At 42.1% G+C, this 27,722-nt stretch overlaps 1 protein-coding gene across 1 annotated transcript; it reads left to right on the top strand.

Moving 5' to 3' along the window:
- The first annotated feature begins 14,318 nt into the window (after positions 1-14,318).
- LOC113936090 (cytochrome b-c1 complex subunit Rieske, mitochondrial) lies at positions 14,319-19,860 on the top strand. The gene is made up of 2 exons (XM_027619009.2): positions 14,319-14,645; positions 18,973-19,860. Exons 1-2 carry the CDS (start codon positions 14,432-14,434, stop codon positions 19,581-19,583), a joined length of 825 nt encoding a protein of 274 aa, XP_027474810.1. The 5' UTR covers positions 14,319-14,431; the 3' UTR covers positions 19,584-19,860.
- Positions 19,861-27,722: the final 7,862 nt, after the last annotated feature.

The following is a 27,722-nucleotide window of genomic DNA, read 5'->3' as shown; positions in this document are numbered from 1 at the left end:
GATAACCAGAGGGGAAGGGAAGGAAAAATAAAATAAGATGAAAATTGAGAGGGAGGCAAACCATAAGAGACACTGAATTCTAGGAAACAAACAGGGTTGCTGGAGGGGAGATGGGTGGGGGAATGGGGTAACTGGGTGATGGACATTAAGGAGGGCACTTGATGTAATGAGCACTGGGTGTTATATGCAACTGATGAGTCAGTAAATTCTACCCCTGAAATTAAAAAAAAAAAAAAAAAGAAGAAGCAAGTGATCTTTGCTTTTTACCATTTCCCAAAGTAGGTTTCCTTAATTTACATTTGAATTGAAATAATAATAATATAAACTCAATGTAAAAAAGTCAGATAATATAGAAAAATATAAAAGAGACAGTAAGAAATATTTAAATTCAATACAAAATATATAAAATATAAAAATAATTCTACTATTCAAGGATGATATTTGACGTGCATTTCATTAGACCTTTTTAGTTTGCAAAATAGGTATTTACAGACACACACAAACACATTTAACAAAAACCTGATCATGTACACCCTGATTTATAAGCTGCTTTTTTCACTTAACACATTGAATGTCACTTACCATGTCATTAAACATAGATCTACAATGTAACTTCAAATGATAGAAAAGCCATTTTATGAATGTACCCTAATCTAACCAATTCTGCATTAAGTCTGGGGATAATCGTTTACTGTTGTAAATAATACTACAATGAGCATCTTTGCACATTCATTTTCACGCACTTGTCTCATGATTTATTTTGGACACATTCCTGTAAGTGGTGTGGTGGGTCAAAGTCTCTGGGTTATGCATGCAGTTGCAGAGCTCCATCCCCAGAGGATGTGAGGGTCCCTGGTCAGGCCTCCCAGAAGAGCAAGACAGCTGTCCCCCTCCCCAGGTGGCTGGAGCTCCAGGCCAGATCTGTTCTCTCCAGCTGCATCTGCCTTGACTGAAGCTTTCAGAGCTCTTGTGGCCCCTGTCTTCAGTTGTCAACAGCAAGGCAGGCCAGGTTCTTTTATGACCTAGATTTTCCTTCCACAGAAGTGCTGGGAAGTAGTTCATGTCAGGCAGGGTATCTAGCCTTTGAGACAAAGTTACAGGGAAAAGGGGTGGAGAGCCCCAGCCAGGGCCTCGGTACAGAGGGAAGGTGAGACTTGACCTCCAGAACTTACAGAAATTCACATCCTGCTCACGGCAAGAAATCTACTGAGAGTGCCTATCTTTTCCAGGCCAAGCCAAGGGAATGCCTCTCACTGCCTGAGTTGTTGGGAGAACCAGTGACTCCCTCCAAGGAGACATCTGCCCAGTGCTAGACTGCCAGGCATGTTTGCTTCCCACCCCACTCTACCCCCATCAGCGGCACTGTCCTCAGGCTTGCCTTCTCCTCTCTCACACCCACCTGTTCTCCCTTGCCTTCCTTTTCTTCCCTGTCGCACGCACCCATCCACCCACGCACACACATACACACTGCATGTCCAGGCTCCCTCCTCCCCAGGCGTCAGGCTCTGTCTTCAGTCAGGGTAATCTCTGGCTGTACTTCTCTGTCCCTGGAGCACAGAGGACACACAAGCATTTGCTGACTTTGCTTCCACCAGCACAAGTTTCTTGGGCCCCATCTGTGTGCATAACATGCCATTACAGATTGAATAGAAGGAATTCGGTCTTTCTGCTGCAGCTGTGGAAAGAGCAATACTTCAGTGGGGGAAACTCTAGTATGAAGTTCTATCCCCGCCCTAAGGAGTTTATTTAGTGGAGGCAGAATGTAGGGCGGTGGCTTGGAACCTAATGAGGGCATCAACAATACATCCTTCAGCAATCCAGAGGCGGGAGACTGGTGATAATCATAGTGCTAAAATACTAATCAGCATACCGTCTGCACTGCCTGAGACTGAGTGAGCCCTCGCCCCTCCTCCCTGGAAGGCACACTCTTACTATCCCCCTTTTGCCAGGAGAAAGCTGAAGCCAGGAGACATGGAATGAGATGCAGAGGTGGGCATTTCCCCAGGTCTGCCTGAGCCTTCCAGGGCTTCCCCGGGCACATGGAGCTTGCGCTGGACCTAGACCCAGAGGGACATGTGTGGGAAGACACAGGGTGCTGCGGGTGAGCACCAACAAAGGCCGGGCCAGGGGTTTGTTAATAACCCAGGCCTTTTTGCAGAGCCACTGGGTCCGTGGTTCCAGGCTTTCATCTTTCATTGCCCCATCCCTCCCAGCTCTACATTAACAGGACAAATAATCAGTTATTTAGATTCAAATTTGACAAATCAAATTGCAAAGAATTAAATAAGTTGTAGATCAATACCATCCGAATGATCAATTAATCATTTCTTGTAATTAAAACTACCAATTCTTAATACCTTTCCCTTATATTTTATTGCACAATTTCTAATTCAGAGCTTTTAGGCAATTGTATTGATTGCAGGTATACTTACACTTGGTAATCAAATAATTTATTAATCAGCACACCTCGTTACGGGAGATCCGATTTAATTACCATCACCTAGACACAGAAGGCGGGTTTAATTCAACGTGGGCTTTTCTTAAGATGTTGGAAGTTTAGGGGCGCCTGGGTGGCTCAGTCATTAAGCAGCTGCCTTCGGCTTAGGTCATGATCTCAGGGTCCTGGGATCGAGCCCCACATCGGCCTCCCTGCTCCGCGGGAAGACTGCTTCTCCCTCTCCCACTCCCCCTGCTTGTGTTCCCTCTCTCGCTGTGTCTCTTTCTGTCAGATAAATAAATAAAATCTTTAAAAAAAAAAAAGATGTTGGAAGTTTACCATTTCATTCTGTTGTGTGGTTCACACAAAGTCCCTTCTTTTGTGAAAAAGATTTATAAGAAAAATAGGCAAGGGTACTTACAAAGCAAGTAAATGGACAAACTCAAGTGGTTCTTCAAAACTGTTGTGTTTTTTTAAAGATTTTATTTATTTATTTGACAGAGAGAGAGACACACACAGCGAGAGAGGGAACACAACAGGGGGAGTGGGAGAGGGAGAAGCAGGTTTCCCACGGAGCAGGACCCTGGGATCATGACCTGAGCTGAAGGCAGACGCTTAATGACTGAGCCACCCAGGTGCCCCCAAAATTATGTTTCAACTTTAATCTTTTTATAGAGGTTTTGCAACTTAATTTATTCCTGGTATACTTGGGAAAGTGCTCTCAAGATTTAGGGATGAAAGGGCCGTTGGACGTACAAATGGATGCTGCCTTCATGATTACCTTGAAATAAAAATTAAACACCAAGCACTTCACAATTGGCTTCCTTGTGTCCATCAATTTTGAAATAAATACAAGTAAAATTTCTTATTTAACCTATGAATTTATTATTCCAGTGACAATGCTGGACAACTGGAGTTTGATTTAACTTCCCTTAATGTTTTCTGACCATCGTTATGAAAGGGAAACAATGACCTAGTAATTCTGCATGCAGATCCTGCAGTGGCCTTGGATGGGCCTGAGCCTCCTTCCTGCTTCACATTCAAGGCCTCAGGGATGTCTTGGAGTGTCAAGGAGCCTAGTCCTCTCCAAGATGAAGGGGCCTCTGTTGGCTCTTGTTCTGCAAACATGGAATCCAGGTAGTAGTCTGGATCTCAGATTCTTCTGAGTATTGGGCAAAGTTTCCACAGAGGTTTTGAGTTGAGTCCAAGCTGAGTGGGTCCAGAACTTCAGAAGATACAGAGCTCTGATACCCTGGGGCAGAGGGAGGGGAAGCTGGGGAGGAGGGAGACACTCTAACACCTTCTTTGTCCTCTATGGGCTGCCAAAATTTTCAACTTATCCCTTCACTTACCCCCCACCTCTCTGACTACTGTCTTCCCTCCAGAAAATGTATAATTCTCCATGAAAACAGCTTACCCTAGAACCATCTCTCCCAGGATTCTTCCCACTCTGCATGGAGTGGGGAGGAAACCTTAACATGCCACATGACACATGGAAGACACAGTGCTCCCGTGTGGGAACACATTTGCTCACCTTCCATATTGAGCTCTTGTGGAGTTGTGGAGCCCAAGGCAAGCAGGTAAAAAATGGGACAGCCCCAACCCAAGCTGCTGCATGCTCTATGCAAGGCTCTTCATGATGGGGCACTGTGGTAGGCCGAACTCTAAGATGGCCCCAAGATTCCCACCCCTGGTATATACCCCCTGTATGCTCTCCTCCCCTTAATGGTGGGTGGGCCTGACCTAATCAGGTGAGCCCTTGTCAAAGAGAGTCTAGAGGTTGGGGGTGGAAGAGGTCAGAGAGATACAAAGATGGAGATTCTCCTGCTGGTCTTCAAGGAACAGCTGCCACATTGTGGAGAGGGCAATGTGGCAGAGAACTGTGGTGGCCTCTAGATGTCAAAGGCCTCTGCCCAACCACAAGGAAGTAGGTTCTGCCAGTACCCAGTGAGCTTGGAAAAGGACTCTGGGCCTCAGGTGAGATCACATAGCCCTGGCTAACACCTTGAATACAACGGGGTGAGACTCTAAGCAGAGGACACAAATGAGCCAGGCCTGGACTACCGACCCACAGAAACTGAGATAACAGATGAACATTGTTTTGAAAAGCTAAGCTTGTGATATTTGCTACATAATAGAAAACAAAGGCCTCACTCTCCACCTCCAGGAGCCTCTTCTCTCCCACATAGCTTCTATTCTGCCCACTTGAAACTACTTGCCTCCATTGGTGCCTTCAGGCCTCTGGGGATGTGAGGTCCCTTCTGCCTGCTCCCCTTCTAGAAGCAGACCCTGAGACAACAGTTGAGAGATGATGTTTATCTGGGAGGGAGGATGTGAGGCAAGGAAGGGAAGGCAGCCTGTAGCTTTATCAAACCAGTTACCACCATGGGCAATATCCCGTGAATATCACACAGGAACCCCAGAGGATAGTGTAGAACACACAGTTAGAGTTACCCATCCAAAGGAAAGCAGTGAAGAAGCTGTCAGCCATTGTTGGAGGGCTGCTGGGGGTGGGGTGGCCTCGTTATTCTCCTGCATTCCTAGCCTGCAAGCGTGGGCAAAAGAGTTTTCAGACAGATTCAGGGGCTGGCACCTGGAGGTCCAGGGAGGGGATACAGGAAGGACCTTGCAGCACCTGCTACACCTGCTTTTCTACCTGCTTCCCCCGCCTGCATCTTCATGGCTAGGCTCACATCCCCCTACCCAAGGGCACCATCCCGTGTCCACCTGTTTGATCACGCTCTGCCGGGGAGCCTTTGCTCTTTTAGCACTTGGCCTTGTTTTGTACATCTGTTGGTGTCTTCTCATTGAGTGTCACACAACTGGGCACACAGCATGGCTGTCTCCCCCTGAAACCATGAGCCTCTCCAGGTTGGCACCTGAGTCCCCAGCTCCAGCCCGAGTCTGGTATCTTGTAGCTTCTCAACATCCATTCAGTGGATGGATACATGAATCATATTTTTTCTGAGTACATATTTCCCTCAACATGGTTGAACCAGGTGATTTCAACCCTCCCCCACCATCCCGGCACTCCCTTCCTCTCATCCTGCTCTCTCTTCTCCATAGAACAGATGGCCATCTGGTATATATGTTTGTTGTCTATCTTCCCTACCTAGAATGTAAGGCCCTGAAGGCCAGACACGTTTATTTATTCTGTTCACTGCTGTATTGCTGGCAGGGGGCACACAGCATTAGCTGGCATATAGAAGTCACCGGGTAAAGATCTTTTAAATGAATGCATGATACCCCAAGAGTCCTTAATTATAATATTAGCTTGCTGAGCAATTCCCAAACTTTATTTCATCTTGACAACAAACCTCTGAGATAGGTATTCTTATCTCCATTCTCAGATGAGGAAATAGGCTCAGAGGGGTTCAGTAACTTCGCCAAGTGACTCAAGCAGCAAGTGTCAGCCTCACTCAGGGGCCTGGGTTCTTAGCAAGTATTCTATATACATGAGTTTAATTAACTCGATAAATTTTTCAGGGGGCACAAAATACAATCAGGTTGTAAAAAGGCAGAGGGGAGTTTTTGGTGTTACTGCAGCAGCTTGCTTGGCAAAAGATGGATGTGTGGCTGATAGGAAAACTGATATGGTTTTCAACAAAGCCTGCAAATTAATCATACTTAATGAATGTGACTAATGTGTTAAAGGAACGAGCGATTAAAATATTAGCACGTCTGAACTTCTCCTCCCTGGCTAATTTCTTCTCCTCCCTAGGGTTACCATCTTTCAAAGAGGTAGGGACACAGAATTATGGAAACGGATTTTATGGAACAGAAATGCATTTTAAATGCCTTAAATTGGGGACAGTCTGTGCAGTTCTCAAGTGGCTGTCAGTCTTCACATCTCACTGCTCAAGCGAGGGACGTGCGCTGAGGGGAGAGGCTGAAACTGTCACAGCAACTGGAACTGGAAATGGGAAGCCAGGCATCTCCTGGGGTAATGGCGTGGAAATAGGAGACAGACGTGGGGGCCCTTCAGCGGGAGGCTGATTGCCTTTCCATTTAGGCACAAGGTGAGATGAAAGTGGCTGAGGAGGCGTGTCTCCTGAGGCAGGCCATAGGCAGCTCACTGGCTCTGCACATTATCCAGGATCATAGGCAGAACTGCTGTGTTATAAATACGTCCTGAAGATGATCTCTGGGGAGTACAAGGACAGTCTTCTTAGAACACACTCCCCTCCCTGGCTCCACACACACATACCCATTGCCCAGATGGACATATCAAGACTATAGGGATTAAGAAGTATCTCAAAATACAAATCAGACTTGGGACTGGGAGAGTCCCTTGTTTTCCTGACATTCTAATACTTTTGGCAACAGATCAGGTTTGTTTCTGGAATTGCATAAACCTAAGGTCCCGCACTCAAAGGCCTCAGCGGATAGGCAGGTAATGTAACTCAGTGAAGTAGACAGGATGAGGGAGAACCCAGATCAGCAAGCAAGTATTTACCTCACTAGGATAGTTTTTAAAGACAAATATGTACGTGTGTGTGTGTGTGTGTGTGTGTGTGTGTGTGTGTGTGTGTGTATTAGTTTCTTATTGCTGCTGTAGCAAATTACCACAAATTTAGGGGCTTAAAACAACACAAATTTATTGTTTCATAATTCTGGAGGACAGAAGTCTAAAATGGGTCTGCAGGGCTCTGTTACTTCTGGAGGCTCTAGGAGACAATCTGTTTCCTTGCTTTTCCCAGCTTCCAGAAGCTGCCCCAACTCCATGGCTCCAGGCACTATCCTTCCTTCTTCAAAGTCAATAGCACAACACCTTCTCCCTCTGATCTCCTGTTACTCTCTGATAAGAACCCTGTCATTACAGTGGGCCCACCCAGATGATCCAGGATAATCTCTCCATCTCAAGATCCTGAATCACATCTGTAAAGTCCTTTTTCCAGGTAAGGTAACATATTCCCAGGTCCTCAGGATTTGGACACACACATCTTTAGGGAGGGCATTTGCTGGAATACTCAGAATTTGTAAATGCTATTTTACATCATTACATAAATTATTATTATTTGACATTTAAGTTATTAAATATTATTTAATAGAAGTTATTAAAATTATATTTGAGGTTTAAATTACTGAGTATGTCATACTGTCACCAGCTAGACCAAGCCTTGGCTTATACAGCCCACCTGCTTATACTCACTAACCTTTGTCTTACAATTTTCCTGAAGCTCTTCTTTCTGGCTTTCCTTGACTCAGGCCAATGAAACCCGAAACCACTCCCCCAGATGAAGGCCACTGCCCTGACAAGACCTCACTCAGGCCCAGACCACCCAGCCCCTTTGAGCTAAACCTGTCTGTTCAGACGGACCATGGAGTGACCCCTGGAATGACCTATAATTACCTTTACCTCATTATAATACTAAAATTTCTGCCCAAAGAGGAGCCTCAGCCTCATTTACATAACATACCACGTATGTATAGACACATTTCCTTCAGGTGCATGTCTGACCTTATGCCCACCTCTATACAGGATAACAAGACTTTCCTATCTAAATATTCACCCTAACCCTAGACAAAAGGAACCCATCCACCCTTTCTCGGGGAGTCAGGACTTTGGAAGCCATTCCCTATGATCTCCTTATTTGCTGCAAATAAAAGTTTTCTTTGTGGGACAACTCCACCTGGTGCAGTTTCTGACTCCACAAGGAGGGAACTCACATTGGTTCTTTTACAATATTAAGAGGTGTTGGGCAGGACTGAGTAGGAGAAGAGAGTAGAGCTCTAGTCTATGACCTCTGACCTCTGATTTGAACAAGCCATTCATTTGCTAAAAGGAAGGCTTTTCCTCATGCCTCCTCCATCCTTGTTCTTTCATACACTTTGCTCTTCAGAGTTCTTGAGAACTGACAAGTTTACCAAATATTTACATTCCCAGGTCCATGGCTATCTCCCCCCGCCCCAACCATCACCCCTTATCCCTCACCCTCTGAATGACAAAAATAATATTTATTAGGCTCTTGTTGTGTATCAAAGACTAAGTACTTCTTTTATTCTTACAGCAATTTCATTTTTATCCCCATTTTACAGATGAGGAATCTGAAGCTCACCATTGCCTAAAGTCACACAGCTGTAAGGAGCAGAGCTGATATGCAAACCAGGTTGTTTGCCTCTACAGCCCATCAACATGTAGCATTCAAGGAAAGAGAAGCTGAAGCATGAAAGCTAACAGCCTGTTTAGTTAAGACAAAAGAAAAAACTAGCAAGTAGAAACCAGAATGATCTACACAGGTCCAACTTCCAATGTGCCTGCCACTCCTGGATTCCAGCCTCCTTCTCCCATGAGAGGACAGATATTCAGCCACAGATTACCCTCTTCCCTGCTGCAACTCTGGACTGGAACCCAGAACAAAAGGGGCTCCTTTACTTATTGATGTCCTGTCTTTGAGGGAGCGATATCATCAAAATGGCAACACAAGAGACTTCAGTCTCTGTCTCCCCCACAAGGTCAATAATTGGTTAAGCGACTGCCTTAGGCTCAGGTCATGATCCCGGAGTCCTGGGATCGAGTCCCACATCAGGCTCCCGGCTCAGCGGGGAGCCTGCTTCTCCCTCTGACCTTCTCCCCTCTCATGCTGTTTCTCTCTCAAATAAACAAATAAAATCTTTAAAAAAAAAAAGGTCAATAATTAGACAGTGATCTCAAACCAATACAGCTCTGGAAGAACTCTGGGGTCCACTTAAGAAACTTTAGCAACATAGTGAACAAAAAACCTGAGAAGAACTGCACAAGAAGAGAAGAAAGCAAGCTTCACATTACTTAAGTCAACCCATTCCCCAAGCTGGCATTGCTCAGTGCCAAGAGAAAATGTCCCAGCTAGGAAGAGTTCTCCATGCCAGGAAAGGAAGCACAGGGAAAACCACTGGCTTCCCCAGCCTTTCAGGGGCACTGCATGGAGGTCCTGCTTCAGTTTCAGTGCACTTAGAGTGGCAAAGTAGAGGTATATGGAGACAGCTAGGGACAGGGAAGAAAAATAGGGGCTACCCGAATCAGCCATGCAGCAGGAGCAGTGGGCTTCACAATGACCTGCTCTGCAGAGAACCACAGCAGATTTCTCCACTGAAGAAATAAATGACCACTACAGCTGCTATGAAATTCCTGCAGATTTCACCAGGCTTTGTTCCACAGGTATTGTATTTGATGCTGCCAGCTGTCCCCCCATCCCCACTGGAGCTTAGGAACTATACTAGGGGCAGCTAGCTTGGGCCTCTGAGGCTGCACAAGGGCGAGATGCCAGGCTAGACCCCTGTGGCTGGCCACCTACCACCACGTGTGTGCTTGGGGCTATCCCCTCCAGCTGTGCATTCATGCAACTGGCCTGATGCCCACCACTATCTTCTCTGCAGTGCTCATGCCTGGGGGGAGACTGAAGCCACAGGAGAGTGTGCCAACAGCCTGGACCCCTCCAGCTGCCAGTGAGCCCATAACTGGCCCTGGCCCTTGCTGCCTGTCTTGACTCTCACCACTGTGTTTGTGTCTGCAACTGGCCCCTGCCACTATATAGGCACCTGTGGCTGGCCACCACAGACCAGTGTGTGCATACTACTGACTGTGGCACCACCAGTGTCTGCCACGGTGCCTGGCTACTGAACTTGGCGGCACTTCTAAGGATCCCAGCAGCCCTTGCAGGAGGATCACGAAGTTGTTGCTTTTGGACCCCTGAGCCAAAGAGACAACATGCAACCCCCCAAACCCGATGCAGCCACATGCCTCCAAACTTGGTGTCCTGCATCACTAGACCCAGGGTCACAACATGTGCCCCTATCCACGGATAAGCCTTTCTTTCCTGAAGTCAGTCCACAAAGTCCGGAAGAGGTGACTGCTTCTTCAAATGCACAGACACTGATGCAAGGCAACACGGACAACCAAGAATCAGGGAAACACAACTCCACCAAAGCAATATAGTCAACCTCCAGCAACTGGCCCCAAGCACATAGAGATCCAGGAATTGTGCAACAAGTAATTCAAAATAATTATTCCATAGATGCCTAGAGGTTACAAGAGAACACAGATAAACAAGTTAATGACACAAGAAAACAATACAAGGACAAAATGAGAAGAACAAAAAAATAGAAAACATGAAGGAGAACCAAACAGAAATTTTGGAACTGAAGAACAAAATGACTGAACTGAAAAACTGAATAGAAAGCTTCAACAGCAGACTTGACCAAGCAGAAGAAGGAATCAATGAGCGAGAAGACAGATCAATTGAGATTCTCCAATCAGAGGAGCAAAAATTTAAAAGAAGAAAGGAAAGAAGAAAGCCATAGGACTATGGGACACCATTAAGAGAAACAATGCATGCATCTTGCATATGGAACATTCTCCAGCTTAGATCATATGAAAAGTCATAAAACAAGTCTTAGCAAGTTTAAGAAGCTTGAAACACAATTGAGAGTCCAGAAATAAACCCTCACATATATGGTCAACTAATATTTGGCAAGGGAGTCAAAAATATTGAAAGGAGGAAAGGATAGTGTCTCCAATATATGGTGTTGGGAAAGCAGGATGACCACATAGAGAACAAAACTGGACCCCTATCTTACATCACTCACAAAAATTAAATCAAAATGGGTGAAAGGCTTAAACATAGGAACAGAAACTGTAAAACATAGGGGAAAATCTCCCTAACATTGGTCTTGGCAATAATTTTTTGGATATGACACCAAAAGCACAAGCAACCAAAGCAGAATTATTAGGTGAATTATTAGGTGGCCCCTGCCACTATATAGGCATATATATATAGGCACATATATATATAGGTGAGAATATGTCAAACTAAAAATCTTCTGCACAGCAAAGGAAACCATTAACAAAATGCAAAGACAACCATTAGAATGGGAGAAGATATTTGCAAATCATATATCTGATAAGAGATTAATGGTCAAAATATATAAAGAGCTCATACAACTCAACAGCAATAAAATAAACAATCTGATTAAAAAATGGGCAGAGGATCTGAATAGACATTTTCCCAAAGAAAATGACAACAGGCACACGAAAATGTGCTCAACATCATTAATAATTAGGAAAACGCAAATCAAAACCACAATGAGATATCATCTCACACCTGTTAGAATGGTTATTATCAAAAAAATCAGGTGTGACAAATGCTAGTGAGGATTGGAGAAAAGGGAACCCTTGTGCACTGTTAGTGGGAATGTAACTTGGTCCACCCACTATGGAAAATAGCATGGAAGTTCCTCGATAAATTAAATACAGAGCTACCATATGATCCAGCAATCCTAGTTCTGGGTATATATCGAAAGGAAATGAAAACAGGATCTCAAAGAGATATGGGCACTCCCATGTTCATTGCAGCATTATTCAAAATAGCCAAGATATAGAAACAACTTAAATGTCTGTCAATGGATGAATGGATAAAGAAGATATGGTATTATTCAGCCACGAGAAAGAAGGAAATCTTGCTATTTAGGACAACATGGACGAACCCTGAAGTCATTATGATCAGTGAAATAATTCAGATAGAGAAAGATAAATACTGTGTAATCTCACATATATGTTGAATCTAAAGAAGTGGAACTCAAAGAAACAGAGAGTAGGGTGGTGGTTACTAGGGGCTGGGGGTTGTGGGAGATGGGGAGATGTCAGTCGAAGGGTATAAACTTCCAGTTAGAAGATGAATAAGTTCTGGGGATCTAATGTACAGCATGGTGATTATAGCTATATAGTGTATTATATATCTGAAAATTGCCAAGAAACTAGATCGTAAGTGTTCTCACCACAAAAAAGGAATGATAATTCTGTGGTGTGATTTAGGTGTTAGCTAATACTATAATGGTAATCAAGTTGTAGTATAAGTGTATCAAGTCAACATATTGTACACCTTAAAGTTACCCATGTTGCATGTCAATTATATCTCAAAAAGGCTGAAGAAAATGATGTGTCTTTGGGTAGGTCATTTGTCACCTTTGAATCAATTTCTTCCTCTATAAAATGGCAAGAGTTATTTTTATTGTTATTATGGACATTTACAGAGCACTCACTGTGTGCCAGGCATGGTTCTTTGCACTTTAATATATTAGTCCAATTGATCCCTAAAATAACCCTTTGGCGATAAGTACTGTTATTATGTTCATTTTATGGAAGAAAAGCTGACTCACATGCAGAGGTTATATATAACTCATTTTAGGATTATAGGTTGTAAGTGGCAGAACTGGAATTAAACACAGAGTCTGGACACTCTGGCAAGCAAGTTCTACTCTGCTTACCTCACGGTAAGGTTGTGAGGGCCTTACGAAGGTTCCTTCCTTCCTTCCTTCTTTCTATCCTCACTTACTCTTACCTACCTCAAAGGTCTGTAGTGACATTAAGTGTGCTATTCTATGTAAAGCACTCAAACTGTGCATGGTGTGTGGTAGCTGCTCTGGAAGTGTCCATTTTTACCATTAGGGTTGTTGCTGGGGTGAGCCCAGGCCCAGACCTATGGGTAGCCAAGTGGGGCAGCCACTGAGAAGGACAGTTCCAGTGTTGAGAGTACAACAGAGTCCCTAGGGCAATAACGACGGCCAAGTCTTAGACCCTGAGAAGAGTCCAGGAAGTGGTCAGTGTGCTGTGGACCTAGAGAGAGGAACATAAATGTGGCAGCAGGAATTGAAGGATAAAAACAATACCAACAAACCTGGTGCTTAGCATGTGGTGCCCCTTGTAGGTACGTTACACATATTAGTACATTTACTCCTTCCAGGTGGCATCATTAGCAGCCCCATTTTACAGGTGAGGAAGCTAAAGCATAGAGGGGTCAGGAAACTTGCCAAGGTCCCAGAGCCCACGCACACACAGCACAGAGAAACTGCATTTACTTAATATTTAAATTAACTCACTTTGACCTAAAAAAATGTAAAACAAACTTTATTTCACTATAGTCATTGGAAAATCAGTATCAAGACAAAATAAATACCATGAAAAGAAACAGTATTATTACATCCTCTACCTGCTGATTCAACTGCCCAAGGGCTTTCAAGTCAAGGCCTATTCCCTTAAGGGGAGGCTGGCAAATGTTAGAGAGGAATTAACAACATATTAGCACCAAACTAGGACTTTCTCATTGGTGTAAAATCAGAAGGATTGAAAGAGAAGTAAGAAGGAAATAACTTTCTCACTATGTGATAGAAAGTGATTTAGGGACTCATCCCTGAATCTCCTGAAATCTCACTTAGGGAAACTGGTGATGGTCGAGAGCACAGACTCAGAAGACAGACTAACCCCTTTTACGCCTTGCTGGCTCTCCTGTACTGGACAATAATCCCTCTAAACATCGGTTTCCTCATCAGTAAAATAGCTGTTACTTCATAGGGACCTTGACTATGAATGAAAGAAAGAAGATTATGCACAAAATCTAATACACAGTAAATGCTTAATACACATAAGCCATTACCATTGTCATTATTATTAAGCTTTGCCCCTAAGTCCCTGGCTTTTTAAAAAATTTATTTATTTTATTTTTTAGTTCGATAGTGCTAATTATAAACATTATAGTATACACATAATGGTCACTATATTCTTGTCTCTGTTCTAGGTTTTACAACTACATATAACCTAATATATATGTATATGCCCTAACATATGTTAAGAATTATTATTACCTCTATTTAATCTACTATGATAACTTATTCTTATCCCTAGGTTCCTACAGATAGTTTTTACCCTGAGGGACGCAAAGTCGATCCACGGGACACGTCCGAAGGACCGCCTTTGACCACCTTCTTCCGGTTAGATCCCAGAACACAGACCAAAAGACGCGCGGGACGGACGAATAGGGCGGCACACCCTCCTCCCCGCCTGGCTCCGCCCTCAGCGGATGCTCGTAGCCCTGCCTCTGACGCAGCGCCTCTTCAGGCTCGGGCACCACTTGGGCCGGCGCGCTAACGTCACGGGTGCGCGCCTCCTGCACCTTCTCGCGCCTGCGCCGTTGGCGGAAGGTCGTCCCTGTGACCGGCTCGGCGTTTGGAGAAGCTGTCGCCATGTTGTCGGTGGCCTCCCGTTCGGGCCCGTTCGCGCCCGTCCTGTCGGCCACGTCCCGCGGGGTGGCGGGCGCGCTGCGGCCCCTGGTGCAGGCCTCGGTGCCCACCACCCCGGAGCCTCCAGTGTTGGACGTGAAGCGGCCCTTCTTGTGCCGGGAGTCGCTGAGTGGCCAGGCCGCGAGCCGGCCTTTGGCCGCCTCCGTGGGCCTCAATGGTGAGCCGGGCTGAGGGGAGCGACCGGGCGCTGAGGGGACCCCTTTTTCTCGCTCCCTCCGGCTCTGGACCCAGGGCACACCCGAGGAGGGCGGGGAAGTGGAGCGGAGTCCTGCTTGGGAGATTAGGTTTCCGGGCTGTGTCGACCTTGGGCAATCATCTGCACCTCCCGGGTCTCTGCTCTCACCTGTGCACGGACGCAGCTGGGTTGAGCGATCGCAGAGTGACCTCCGGCCCTGGCCTTCCGTGCCTCTGCGGGTTTGTTTCCGTTGGCGGCCAGTCTGGGTAAACCACAGGCCAAATTTTGTACTTCCCTGGATAAATTCAAGAACTCTGAAGACCGATCGTTTCAGCAAAGTCTGACAGATTTTGTTGCTTACAGGTCGTTTGACTTTGGCAAATTTCTAAACGTGTTGCCTTAACCAGTGAAATGGGTGAATGATTATACCAGTTTCTGTCGTGAGCTTTAGATGGAAAAATTTACATAAAGCCATTAGCACATTTTGGGGTACTTTATACGTGCTGAAAAAACAGGAACTGCTATTAATATTTGGGACGTTGTCCCACTTACCACCACCTGATCCCTTTAGTGCCCTTCTCTTTCACGCCCCCTCCCAACAACAACAACAAAATACTAACACAGGCCCCAAGTCATTAATGGTGTGAGTATTAGCAGCGTTTTCATTTGCTGGGCCGGTATTTTCACACTGTAATCAGTTTATTCCTCAAGAAGAGCAACAGGCAGAGGTTGATTTGAAGGACTGAGTTAGCCTTCAACTCTCACAAATCCTACTCTGTTTTTGGTGGCTTGTGTTCCATTTCTTTTTTCAGGCTCCGGATTGGAAATCCTGAAATGGCAACCTGTAGGCCAGTGTGCCTGTAGTCTGCCCAACCTGCATAGTTTTAAAAGGAAGATTTCTTGTGTGTCTTAAAATGTTGGAATCTGGCAGCACTGAACTCTAGTTTCTACATGGGAAAAGTCTAGTGTGCTGTGCACTGGCTGCCCTCTTAGTTGGAGCAAGTGCTCTTTCAGTTAATCACAGTCCTCACCAGACCTACTTCATTGTGTTACCTTCCTGGCCCCACTGACAGTTGATTTGGCAAGTAGGACAAGTAATGCTTGCCCTACAAACTAAATTGCCCCCATTCTTTATTCTTCCTCTATTCACCCTGTTCTCTACTGTAAAATAATCTGCTCAGTTTTCCATATTTCCAAGTCTTACCAGGTCAATCTCTGTTCAGGATCAGGTCAATAAAATCTTTTATTTGCTGATTCGTTTATGCTTTATAGTACGTAACACTTTCCACTATTGTGTTTCCTGGTGACGCCTCTGACCTTGTGCTTGAGGGCATAGAGAAAAATCTTTATTTTTCTATTTCCTACAACCTCAGATTTTGCATCAGTTCAGAATATTTGTGGATGAATAAAATGGTGATTTTTTGTTTTGTTTTGTTAGGGGGCACCAGTGGGTTTTGGAGACATTGTTCAGGGCATGAACAGGGTACACTAGCCCATCCTAAGCCTATTCTTTGGACCTGGAGGTGAGAAACAATAAGGGAGTAGAAAACTTCAACAGCAAAGGCAAAAAGCATCTTTGGAATTTGTGTAATGGCTAAAGGGTTTTTTTCTAAAAATTAGAGGCTTACCTGACTTTTCCAAGACTGGTAAATAATATAGAACCATAAGGCAAACTTTTTCTGTGATCATGTCTTCAGCTTGTAGCTTCAGTTCACATTAAAATCTCCTGTCTAGATGGTTTGTGGAAAGATAGTGCTGAGGGTGTGAGAGGGGAGGATTCGATCAGGAAAAGATCCTTGAGGTAAGGAAGATTTCCAGGGCACATAAGAGTTCACCTTAAAACAAAAACCTGTTTTGTTATAATCCCTTACGTTTCTGTTTCTAGAAGTATCTGATTCTGCTCGAGTTTAGAACTAAATCTAGCTAGCATTTTTGCTGCTTAAGTCACACCTAATAGAGTTAATGTAAATTACTTAGAGAATGACTGTCACAGTATGGCAGTTTAATTTCCCAAAGTGTTCATGGTGGTGTACAGTATAAAGTGTAACCTGCTAGATAAAAGGGGAGTAGACAACTGGATCTCTTGGACCGCCAAATCTCCGGAAGAGAACGTCAAAACCATTCTATTTAATGTTCCTGTACGTTTCCTTGTATGCTGTTAACATGGTCAGGGGTTGTAGATACTGTTTTTAATGTAAAGTATGAACTTAGGTTCCTTCATCTGTTAAGTATGATATACATCTTTCCTTTTTAATCCCAGACAATACTAAAGGAAAGTAATTCATACTTGATCCCAAACCCCAGTCTACACTGATAGGTTAGCATTAGGGAGAGGTAGAGTAGTATATAATGCAATGTCACTCTGCCATAGTTGTGAATCTCAGGTAGTCACTACCCATGTCCTGGTCCCCTCCAAAAAATGTTGGGTAGTCAGAAAAGTACATAGAATGATGTTGATAGGTTACCATTGTTTATGAATATAGTTGGCCCTTGAACAACATGGGTTTGAACTGCGCACGTCCACTTCTGTGTGGATTTTTTTTATATATATAAATATGGTATAGTACTGCAGATGTACTTTATGATTTTCTTAATAATTTTCTTTTCCCTAGCTTTATTATAAGAATGCAATAGATGATATATGTATATATAACACACAAAATATGTGTTAATTGACTGGTAAGGCTTCCAGGCAACAGTAGGCTGTTTTGAGGGAGTCAGAAGATAACGGAATTTTGATTGCATCTGGGGTTGGTGCGCCAGACCCCCATGTTGTTTAAGGGTGAATTGTACTTAGGGCTTCCATTGTTATTGACCTTGAGAACCACGTGAAAATAGTTGATATAGTCTTTATTATAATGTTTAACTGTTCAAGAAGTATATTAGGATGAGACGGCCTAGTAGACTAAGTAGAATTGCGACTTATATGAAAATGCATTTTTAAGTACATATTTCTTTTAGAAACAACACATTTTCTAAGTGAGGAATTTTTAGTGTCCCTTTTCTAAAAAGGAAACCTTGTGGCAAATTTCCTAAAATGCATATACAATTTGCAAAGAGATTTGCTTCCTGAAACATACTTAAAAGTGATGCCAGTAAGTTCATTTTTTTGTTAGATATTTAAAAATGGTATGGGACAAAGGACATAATCTGTTTTTTGGTTTTTTTTTTTAGCAAAACTGGGGTGCCTGGGTTCCTCAGTTAAGGATCTGCCTTCAGCTCGGGTGTTGATCCCAGGACCCTGGCATGGAGCCTCCCTTGGGCTCTCTGCTCAGTGGGGAGTCTGTTTCTCCTTCTCCCCCTCCCCCTGCACATGCTCCCTCTCTCTCTCTCTCACTCAAAGAAATAAAGTCTTAACAAAACTACTTATATCCAACATACTACATAAATAGTAATTGTTTGTTTAACATTCGTTTGACACAAAGATCTGACCTATTTAATTGGCCTGCAGTAGTAGTGTTTCAGTTGAGAGACCCACACCAATGAAAAAGAAAGATAATGCCTTTACGCTTATAGAAGTTATTGCCCTTGACTGAAGAGTGGGATATATGAGAATTTTGCTCTTTTATCCTGTACTAAATTGAAATAATTGGTTCTTTTGGAGATTTCATTTGATGGTTGTATATTTTGATAAGGATGTTCTTTTCTGTCCATTAGTGGCTTTACTTGAAGTCAAATAATACTAATTTATGCTCCAGAGTATAAAATAGAAATCTCTAAATTTCCTGCAACTAAAGTTAGGCTGACAGTTCACAGAATGTTTATTATCTTGTAATAAGTATTTTATGAATTTTTAGCAGTTCTTTCAGCAAGTAGGTAGATAGGAATGTAAAGTTAGACATTTGGTTTAATAAGATGGTCACAAATCAACTTATTGGGTAGGCTTGAGGAGTTTAGGGTCCCTTGTAATCCAGAGAATGTGAGAGATAGTTACCATAATTGTATGTCTTGGCAGGTTGAATTTTCAGGGATTTTAAAATATTGCTGTTTACAGTACTGTTTAACTTTTTAGATTTGATGCACTAAATTGTTAAGAATTCTGAATCAGCGGTGCTCAGTCAGGAGAAACTCAGGTTTACACATATAATCTTGTGATTTCTTACCAGTATGATAGGTAGTGATTGACTTCATTTCTTTTTCAGTATTTTATATGCTGGCACTGCCAACTTGACAATTTCTGAGATCAGTGAGTGCCATATTTCACATTTTTATAACTTGATTTTTGCTTATGAATTCACAAAGATTATTTCCTAATGTAGGTCCCTTTCACGGTACTCATCTAATTGTGTTTTTTAACTTTATTTTGCAGTCCCGGCTTCCATTCGTTTTTCCCACACAGACATCAGAGTGCCTGACTTCTCTGACTATCGACGCACCGAAGTGTTAGATGGTACGAAGTCTTCAAAAGAGAGCAGTGAGGCTAGAAAAGGTTTCTCCTATTTGATAACTGCAACGACTAGTATAGGTGTTGCATATGCTGCCAAGAATGTCGTCTCCCAGTTTGTTTCCAGCATGAGTGCTTCTGCTGATGTGTTGGCCATGTCGAAAATCGAAATCAAGCTATCCGATATTCCAGAAGGCAAGAACATGGCTTTCAAATGGAGAGGAAAACCACTGTTTGTGCGCCATAGAACCAAGAAGGAAATTGAGCAGGAGGCTGCAGTTGAAGTGTCCCAGTTGAGGGACCCACAGCATGATTTAGATCGAGTAAAGAAACCTGAATGGGTTATCCTGATAGGTGTTTGCACTCATCTTGGTTGTGTACCCATTGCAAATGCAGGAGATTTTGGTGGTTATTACTGCCCTTGCCATGGGTCACACTATGATGCTTCTGGCAGGATCAGGAAGGGGCCTGCACCTCTCAACCTTGAAGTTCCCTCATATGAGTTCACTGGTGACGACATGGTGATTGTTGGTTAGAGACCTGGACTCAAGTTCTAGGCTCCTTTTGGTCTTCTTGTCACCTCAGAAGACTTATAAGCAAGCCTTCTATACTTAAGTTGATTTGAAATATTTAAGAATTGCTAATAATGTATTTGCAAACATTAATGTGAAGTAAATTGAATTTAATGTTGAATGCTTTCAAGCATTCACCTAATAAAGCCACTGTTAAACATTGTTAACCTCAAAGACTTAAAAAGTGCAGTTTCTTTGATAGTTAATTCTCTTTAAAAATTACAGGCTGGTGTATAATATATTTGTGAAATCTATAATGAACTTTCTCCATCTTCTTTCTTTGTGTCAGGGACACAGATTCTACAGTGCTAATGGTTAGACTGAGGTGCAACTAGCTGGTCATTTCCAAGTCCTGGAAGATATTTGTGGCATTGGCAGAAATAGTAGTATCCGGGTTTCCCATCTTGTCTCTTGCGCATGAGTCCTGGCTATGTGTGTCCTGCCCCGTCTCCACCCCTCCACACTCCCCCGACCCACCCACCTCAAGTCTGTGTGGTGACGTTGAATATACTCTATGGGAGAGTCCTAAATGAGGTGTTAGCAGTTCGGAGGGTTTAGCCCCACTTCTAGGTAGCCAATTTCCTGCTTGTGTGACAAGTCAGGAAATTTTATTTTTCACATTTGGGAGTAAGTATTTAGAATTTTTCAGTTTTAAGAGGCAGTGGTGGGATATTATCTGAGAAAAGCTTTCCAGAATGAGAGCTGTTACTTTCTTCATCTGGTGTGGCTATTCATGTTCCCATTGCTCCTGCATCCACCCTATCAAGAGGCCAAAGTATCTGACACAGTGTTAGTGTAAAAATGATCCTGCTGGTTTTGTTTCTGCAGTGATTACATTTTGAGGTATTTCAATTGTATTTCACAATCACCAATTTTCACTGTGAAGTGAAGGCACAGGGGGACATCAGAAGCCACACACTCTTCTTGCTTTCTGCCTTCTACCTTCAGTTACACAGGTGAAACAAGACAGATCTGATACTCCCCCTGGGAACTGGGAGTGCGCTGTGCCCTTCGTTGAGAGTCAACAGCTGCTTTGATAAGTTTGCCTTTGCTCTTTGGCCATGGGCCAGTAATACACCACTGGGTCCATCTTTGATCACATGTGCATTTTTAAGAAAGTAAACTAGATTAAGTGGTTAGGTCTTCCAAAGGGAACTGGCTGTCTGGGTTCCAGTCTTTAAAATGGCAGCTAAGTGCATCAAAAAGAAAATGTCAAAGTTTTTATGCTTATGAGCAGGTATTGGGGTCATCTGTACCATTCCAGAAAGAAAATTAGGTGTGTTAAATGGGGCTTATTATAATAGTATTTTATGTTGTTATTTAGGTAAAACTATAAGACAAAAGGTGCCAAACATCGCTAGTTTACTAAAAGTAGTGAAATTACATCATTATGTATAAGCACAGTGGGTATGTAGTATTCATTAATATTTGGAGCATCTCACAGGAAACAGCTGCCCCCCGTCATGAGTCCATGAAATGTAGGTATTTGTTGGATATTTTATCGCTGTAGTGAAGATTACTTTTTTCCTAACATTTATGAGGAAGATCATTTTACACTTTCTTCTCATGCTACCTTTTTATGATGCCAGTTGTCCACAATTTATTTTTTAAAACTATACCAATATATGTATTATAAACTGACAAAATTTGAAGTTGAATTGAGTTCCTACTTTTTAAAAATGGCAGCAGGAACTATTCGTCACTTCCTCAGGATATGCTAATGTAGGAGCTCATATATTTTTACAGTAAGAATTCTTACTTGGAAGAACTTATGGGATGATAAATAAAAATTCCAATTTTTATTTGAAGATAAATTATTAAGCCTGGAGTAGAGGCCTCAAAGCATTAAATGAATTCTTAGACCCCAGCAAATCTGAGTGACTTTTTTGGGGGGGTTTGATTTTTCCTGTGTGTAAGTTTAAAGGAATTTTGTTCCTTTGGGCATAACTGAAACTGCTGAGCTTTTAAAATATCCATGTGTGGATTGAGTTGGGAACATGGCATAGTGGAAGTACTGGAATTTAGGGTTTTAATTCTGGCTTTGCCATTTCCTAGCCATCAAACCACGGCCCTGTTCCTTAACCTCTTTTGGGCACTTTTTTCCCCCATCTAAATTTGGGATGGTTTCTAAGAGTCCTTCTGCCTTTTAAGATTCTCTGAGCCTCTTCAACCCCCCTGCCCCAATAATGGAAATAGTTTTCTTAGATAAATGTTTGTTGTGTTTGCAGTAGTTGGTACTTCAATAAATACATCCAAAGCATTTTAATCAACTGAACCAATCTTTTACAATGGTAGCGTTCAAACAGGGCAGCCTTCCTACTCAAGGGGGTGTTTGTGGCCATTATTTGATTGTCACAATGGCTGGAGGATGCTGCTGGTATTGGGATGGAGGGATGGGGGAGTGGGAACAGAATACTCAGTTGTGAGGGGAACACAGGTCCACAAGCTAAAAACTGCTGGCCAAACCATCAGCACCACTTTTCTTTTTTTTAACTTTTTTATTATGTTAATCACCATACATTACATCATTAGTTTTTGATGTGGTGTTCCATGATTCATTGTTCTTGTATAACACCCAGTGCTCCATGCAGAACATGCCCTAATACCCATCCCCCCACCCCCTTCCCCTCTAGAGCCCTCAGTTTGTTTCTCAGAGTCCATAGTCTCTCATGGTTCGTCTCCCCCTCCGATTTCCCCCCCCTTCATTCTTTCCCTCCTGCTATGGTCTCTCTCTTTTTTTAACATACAATGTATTTGTTTCAGAGGTACAGGTCAGTGATTCAACAGTCTTACACAATTCACAGTTCTCACCATAGCACATAACCCTCCCCAGTGTCTATCACCCAGCCACTCCATCCCTCCCACCCACCCCCACTCCAGCAACCTTCATTTTGTTTCCTGAGATTAAGAATTCTCATATCAGTGAGGTCATATGGTCCATGTCTTTCTGTGATTGACTTATTTCACTCAGCATAATACCCTCTAGTTCCATCCATGTCGTTGCAAATGGCAATATTTGGGGGTTTTTGATGGCTGCTTAATATTCCATTGTGTGTGTGTGTGTGTGTGTGTGTGTGTGTGTGTGTGTGTGTGTGTGTGTATCTCACATCTTCTTTATCCATTCATCTGTCAATGGACATCTTGGCTCTTTCCATAGTTTGGCTATTGTGGACATTGTTGCTATAAACATCGGGGTGCATGTACCCCTTTGGATCCCTACATTTGTATCTTTGGGGTAAATACCCGGTAGCAGCACCACTTTCCTGAAGAGAAATGCCCATACCCCATTATTACCCCCTCCCACCCTGAAGTGCTGCCTTCATCTTTTCATGTTTGAAATGTCAAACAACTGCACTGTGACTCCCTGCCTGGGGAGGCGAAAAACAGGAAGTTAGCGCTTTCCTAGATGTATCACAGGTGTTCTGTGCTGGAATTGGATTTGGTGGGCTGCTTGTGTCTTTTGTGATACTTTAACTAATGATGTTAAACTTATGTATCCCATTTAGTTTTTAAAAGAAGGCTTTGTTCCACAAGTGACCAAGACAAGTAAAATTACTTGATACTATGTTAAACGGTTAGAGCAGACTTATGTTTGATTATTTCAGTGGAACAAAATCCTAGATATTAGGGGGAAATGACTTAAAATAAATTTGACCAGTTGGCATCCTGACATCAGATGATTAGCATGTACTTTTTTACTGGGGGTAAAGATTGGGGCAATCTTGAGATTCCCTTTTTATTATGCATTAAACAGAGTGGTTATAGAAAATGACCTTTCCAAAAACCTTAACATTGTTGCTAATGTCACATTTACTTTTGTCTTTCTAAGCATATCTTCATAAAATCTGTTTGACTCAATCTGAGTATGGAGAGGGCATTTGTCCTTATTTGATGTATATGGTGTAGGATCAGAATGTGCTATTAGTACGCTGTTTTCTGAACAGTGGGAATGTACTATTTGTCAGAAGTCACTCTTCATTCTCATTGTGCTGAAATGGCATTTTCTATATTTTCATGTCATTTAAATATTGGCTTTTGTATATTGACCCAAAATAAATGTGCATATTTTTCAGAATGATATTCCTGGCCCACTGTTCTAACACACTTTCATTATCACCTATTGCTAATAATTCCCCTAGATTACTTCCCTGAACTTCACAGTCATGTTCAGCCACTTAAACTGGGCATCTGTACACAGATGTTCTGTTAACACCTTAAACTGTCCAAAAGGAAAGGAAGTCATCTGTTTCCCATAAGCCATCTTCTTCATTGCAATTGGTGACCTTCCCATCTACCCAGTAATCTACTTGGCAGTAAGAACCTCTAGTCTCCTCTGCCTCCTTTTCCATTACCCCTTCCCCTGGTTCTAAATGCCCAAACCCTGCTAATCGTATCTACTTAGTAAAACAGGTCCATTACTGTCTCTGCAATTTGTAACATTCTAATAGGGGCAAACTTTGAGCACCAACTCCTAGTCCATAGACTAAGTGTACTTTTGTGTACAATCTCATTCAATCCTCAAAAAATCCTGTCAGCTGGGTAATGTTGCTATTCCTAGTTTACAGGTAGAGAAATTGAGACCCATGGGAGTGCCTTGTCCATAATCATATAGCTGGTAAGTTGGTGGAACCAAAATTTTAGTTTCACCCAGGGACTCTTGAGTGCAGCATGTATAGTCCTGATCACGATCCTGTATATGTATTTGTGTGTATATACCTGTGTGTATCTGTATACATAAATGTATATAATACATATATGCATATGCATTAATTGAGGCCTTGTCAGTTCTTGCCTGGGCTATTGCAGCAAGGTCTTTTTTCTTCCTCCAATCTTCTCCCCTTAAAATCCATCCTCCATATAGTTGCCAAGTGGTGTAGAGGTAAAAAGTATGGGCTTGGTTCTTGGGTTCTAATCCTGACTCTGTCATTTCCTAGACATGTGATCTGACATAAATCACTTAATCTCTTTGTACCTCTCTCCCTTATATGAAAAAGACACTGCCTCAGGATTTCTTTAGGAATTAATGCATTAATGTTGGTCAAAAGATGACTTCAAAACTGAACATGGAACCTCGATACGGCGTCCTTACCCACATTCCATCAGTAAAGCCTTTGCTCCAGAAGGCAGCATGTTACCTGCCTTCTTGTTTTCTCTCAGTCTCTTCCCACACTGCCCCCTCTGCCTTGTTCCCCTTCCTTTTGTTTTTGTTCTCCCCTTTTGTTTTATCTGGTTTGTCCTCAGCCTGACCTTCAAGATTTTTTTTAAGATTTATTTATTAGAGAGAGCATGAGCACTGTGGGGAGGGGCAGAGAGGGAAAGAATCTCAAGCAGACTCCCTGCTGATCATGGAGCTCAGTGTGGGGCTCCATCTCAGGACCCTGAGATTATGACCTGAACTGAAATTAAGAGCCAGGCACTAAGCCAACAGCCACCCAGGTGTCCTGCTTCAAGATTCTTTAGGTGTGGTATTCTGCACTTGAATTACATTCACTTTTCTAGCAAGTTTCCCCAAAATCAGGGCATATCCATTTAGATATCTATGTTTTCCTCTATTTTGAAGTTCACTCCTGGTCTGTCTCCCCACCTCTAGACTGAGGGAGCTGGGGACCTGGCAAGTACTTAGCCATGGAATTGAGTGCTGGGGCAGGGTGGGGGAGGGGGTTGAATTTCTGAGAGGGATTGTTTGAAAGAAAAGATTTCCAGATACTTTGTACAACATTTAAAAAATTGAACAATCGTGTAATGTCTGTGTATCTTATTTTTCTAGGACTTTAGGTCAGAGGAGAAATGAACTAATATTACCGGATATTTTGGATTTAAGTTTACACTCCTCCCAAAAGAAAAAATTCAAAGGAATTCAAAAGGAATAAATAATTCAAAATCTTTTTTTAAAAAATGGATTATTTTACTTGTTTCCACTTGTTCATAATGAACATTCTTCTCCCCGAGTAAGATTTCAATGTCAAAAGGTCTGTCCTTTAGTATTTTATTTCCAACATTAAAATGCAATGGACATCAGGTCATTACTTATAGCATTTCATCTCTCTTATTCACTTTCTACCCTAGAATTTAGGAAGGGAATATATTGCTTAGAGGGGAAAAATATTATCAAGTAGGTGAATTGATCAATTTTTCTCTGAGGTAGGAATGATGGAGGATTATTTTCTCTTTTTCAGTACTCAGCACTATTTATTGGAAGTTAAAAATGTCCTAAGCATAGTACTGCCAGGAATAGGAGGTTAAAATGGTTGCTACTGTAGGTACTTAAAGGACACCTAAATACACTACACAGAAAGACTGTTCAAGTATTTGCCTATGCGAATGCTTATAAAAAGATTATTATAGATCTTAGATCTCTGGTCAGCGGTACAAGATTAAAAATTTTGCAAAGGGCTTCAGCAGTATCTTTGTAATAAGTCCTCCATAATGATCAACATAAGATTGGTCTAATCAGTGAACTAAAAATCCCAAATTCAAGAAACTACGCTTTATACTTCGCAGCTATTGTACTAAACTTGAGCCAATTTAAGTGCAAAAGCTTACAGTCATCTAGCTGTTGAAATCCTTATCTGATTAGAATATTTGCAAAGGTAAGAAATGAGAGTGCATAAGTAATAGTTTTTCATACAGTTTTAAAAGGGCAAACAAAACCTTGACTCCTTAATTGAAAAAAAGCTAATGCATTTCACATAATTGTCTGGTTTAAGATGATTATCTGAAATTTGCTATTTTCTTTTGTCTGTTCATGGTTAAAATTTCAACTAATGCCTCTTCCTTTATCTGAGGGAATACTTGTTTTCTTAGCTCTCACCACAATACAAACTCTTCTGTGGCCCCTGTTTGGCCCTTTAGAGAAACCGAGCATTCTGAGGGCCCCAGCTGATCTCAGTATATGAAAATGTATTCCCCTTAGTCAAGATTATCTATTAGATCTTTTTAAACATAAATCTCAAATGAGATAAAGGGTATGAAAGGCATTATAAACTGTAAAGCAAAATACAAATGCTCAAAACGTTATTTAGTGAACTGTACCAGTGAGACTATATATGACATTTAGAATATGATTAGGTATGCGGAAAGGCAATTTCAAAGGTAGAGGTATGTTCCTATTCAGACTGCAATTCATCAAGTGAAGATAGGTATTAATCCTGTATTCTCATGATGCTTTAGTCCCTGGAAATTCAGATTTGCATGTGGACATGGTTTTGATGCTAATAGCAAAGCTGAACTCATCCACAGTAATGGTTCACATTGTAGGGCCCTCTTCCCCTGCCAGGTTTTAACTAAAGGATTATTACTAATTGAATCCAAAAGCTAGTTCTCTGAAAAGAACAAGAAAATAGATACAGCTTTTGTAAGCTTGATAAAAAGAAACGAGACAAAGCAAAAATATATAAGATGAGAAGAGAATGAGCCATTATCACTTGATGGAAGATATTAAATAGTAATAAAGTAATATAAGAATGCAACTCTATGCAGCAAAGTTGTAAAGCTTGGGGGATACAGATGATTTATTAACAAAATATAAAATGCCAAAATTTACTCAAGAAGTAGAAACCTTAAATATACCAATTAGCGTAGATCAAATTAAGTATAAAAAGTTAACATGACTGGTTGGCTTCATATCTGAGTTCTATATGACACTTTAAAGAAAAGATAATTCCATTCCTGCTTAAGGTATTCTAGATCAAATCTTCTCCAATCTCACTATGCATACAATTCACCTGGGGATCTTGTTTATGATGCATATCCTAATTCCATAGGCCTGGGTAATGGCCTGAGATTTTGCATTTCTAACAAGTTCCAGGAAATGAGCTTGACGTCCAATTGATGTCCATGCTGCTAGCCCATGAAGCATTCTTTGGAATAGCAAAATTCTATACCATGGGAATGTAGGGTAAGGTGGGATATGGAAGCTCTACAATTCATTTTATGAATTCAACATAAAATTAATATTAAAACTAGACATTAAATATACAAAAAATAGCACATCATTCTCATTTACTGAATAAATAAAAATTTCTAAATAAAATGCTAGTAAAAGAAATCAAGGCTCTCTGCTCCTCCCTGTTGGATACACACTGGCATCATCCTTGAGACATG

This window comes from Zalophus californianus, chromosome 17 (assembly GCF_009762305.2).
Source record: "Zalophus californianus isolate mZalCal1 chromosome 17, mZalCal1.pri.v2, whole genome shotgun sequence".
Taxonomy (NCBI): domain Eukaryota; kingdom Metazoa; phylum Chordata; class Mammalia; order Carnivora; family Otariidae; genus Zalophus; species Zalophus californianus.
The sequence above is the reverse complement of the archived record's forward strand: the minus strand, read 5'-3'. Positions and strand labels throughout refer to the sequence as shown.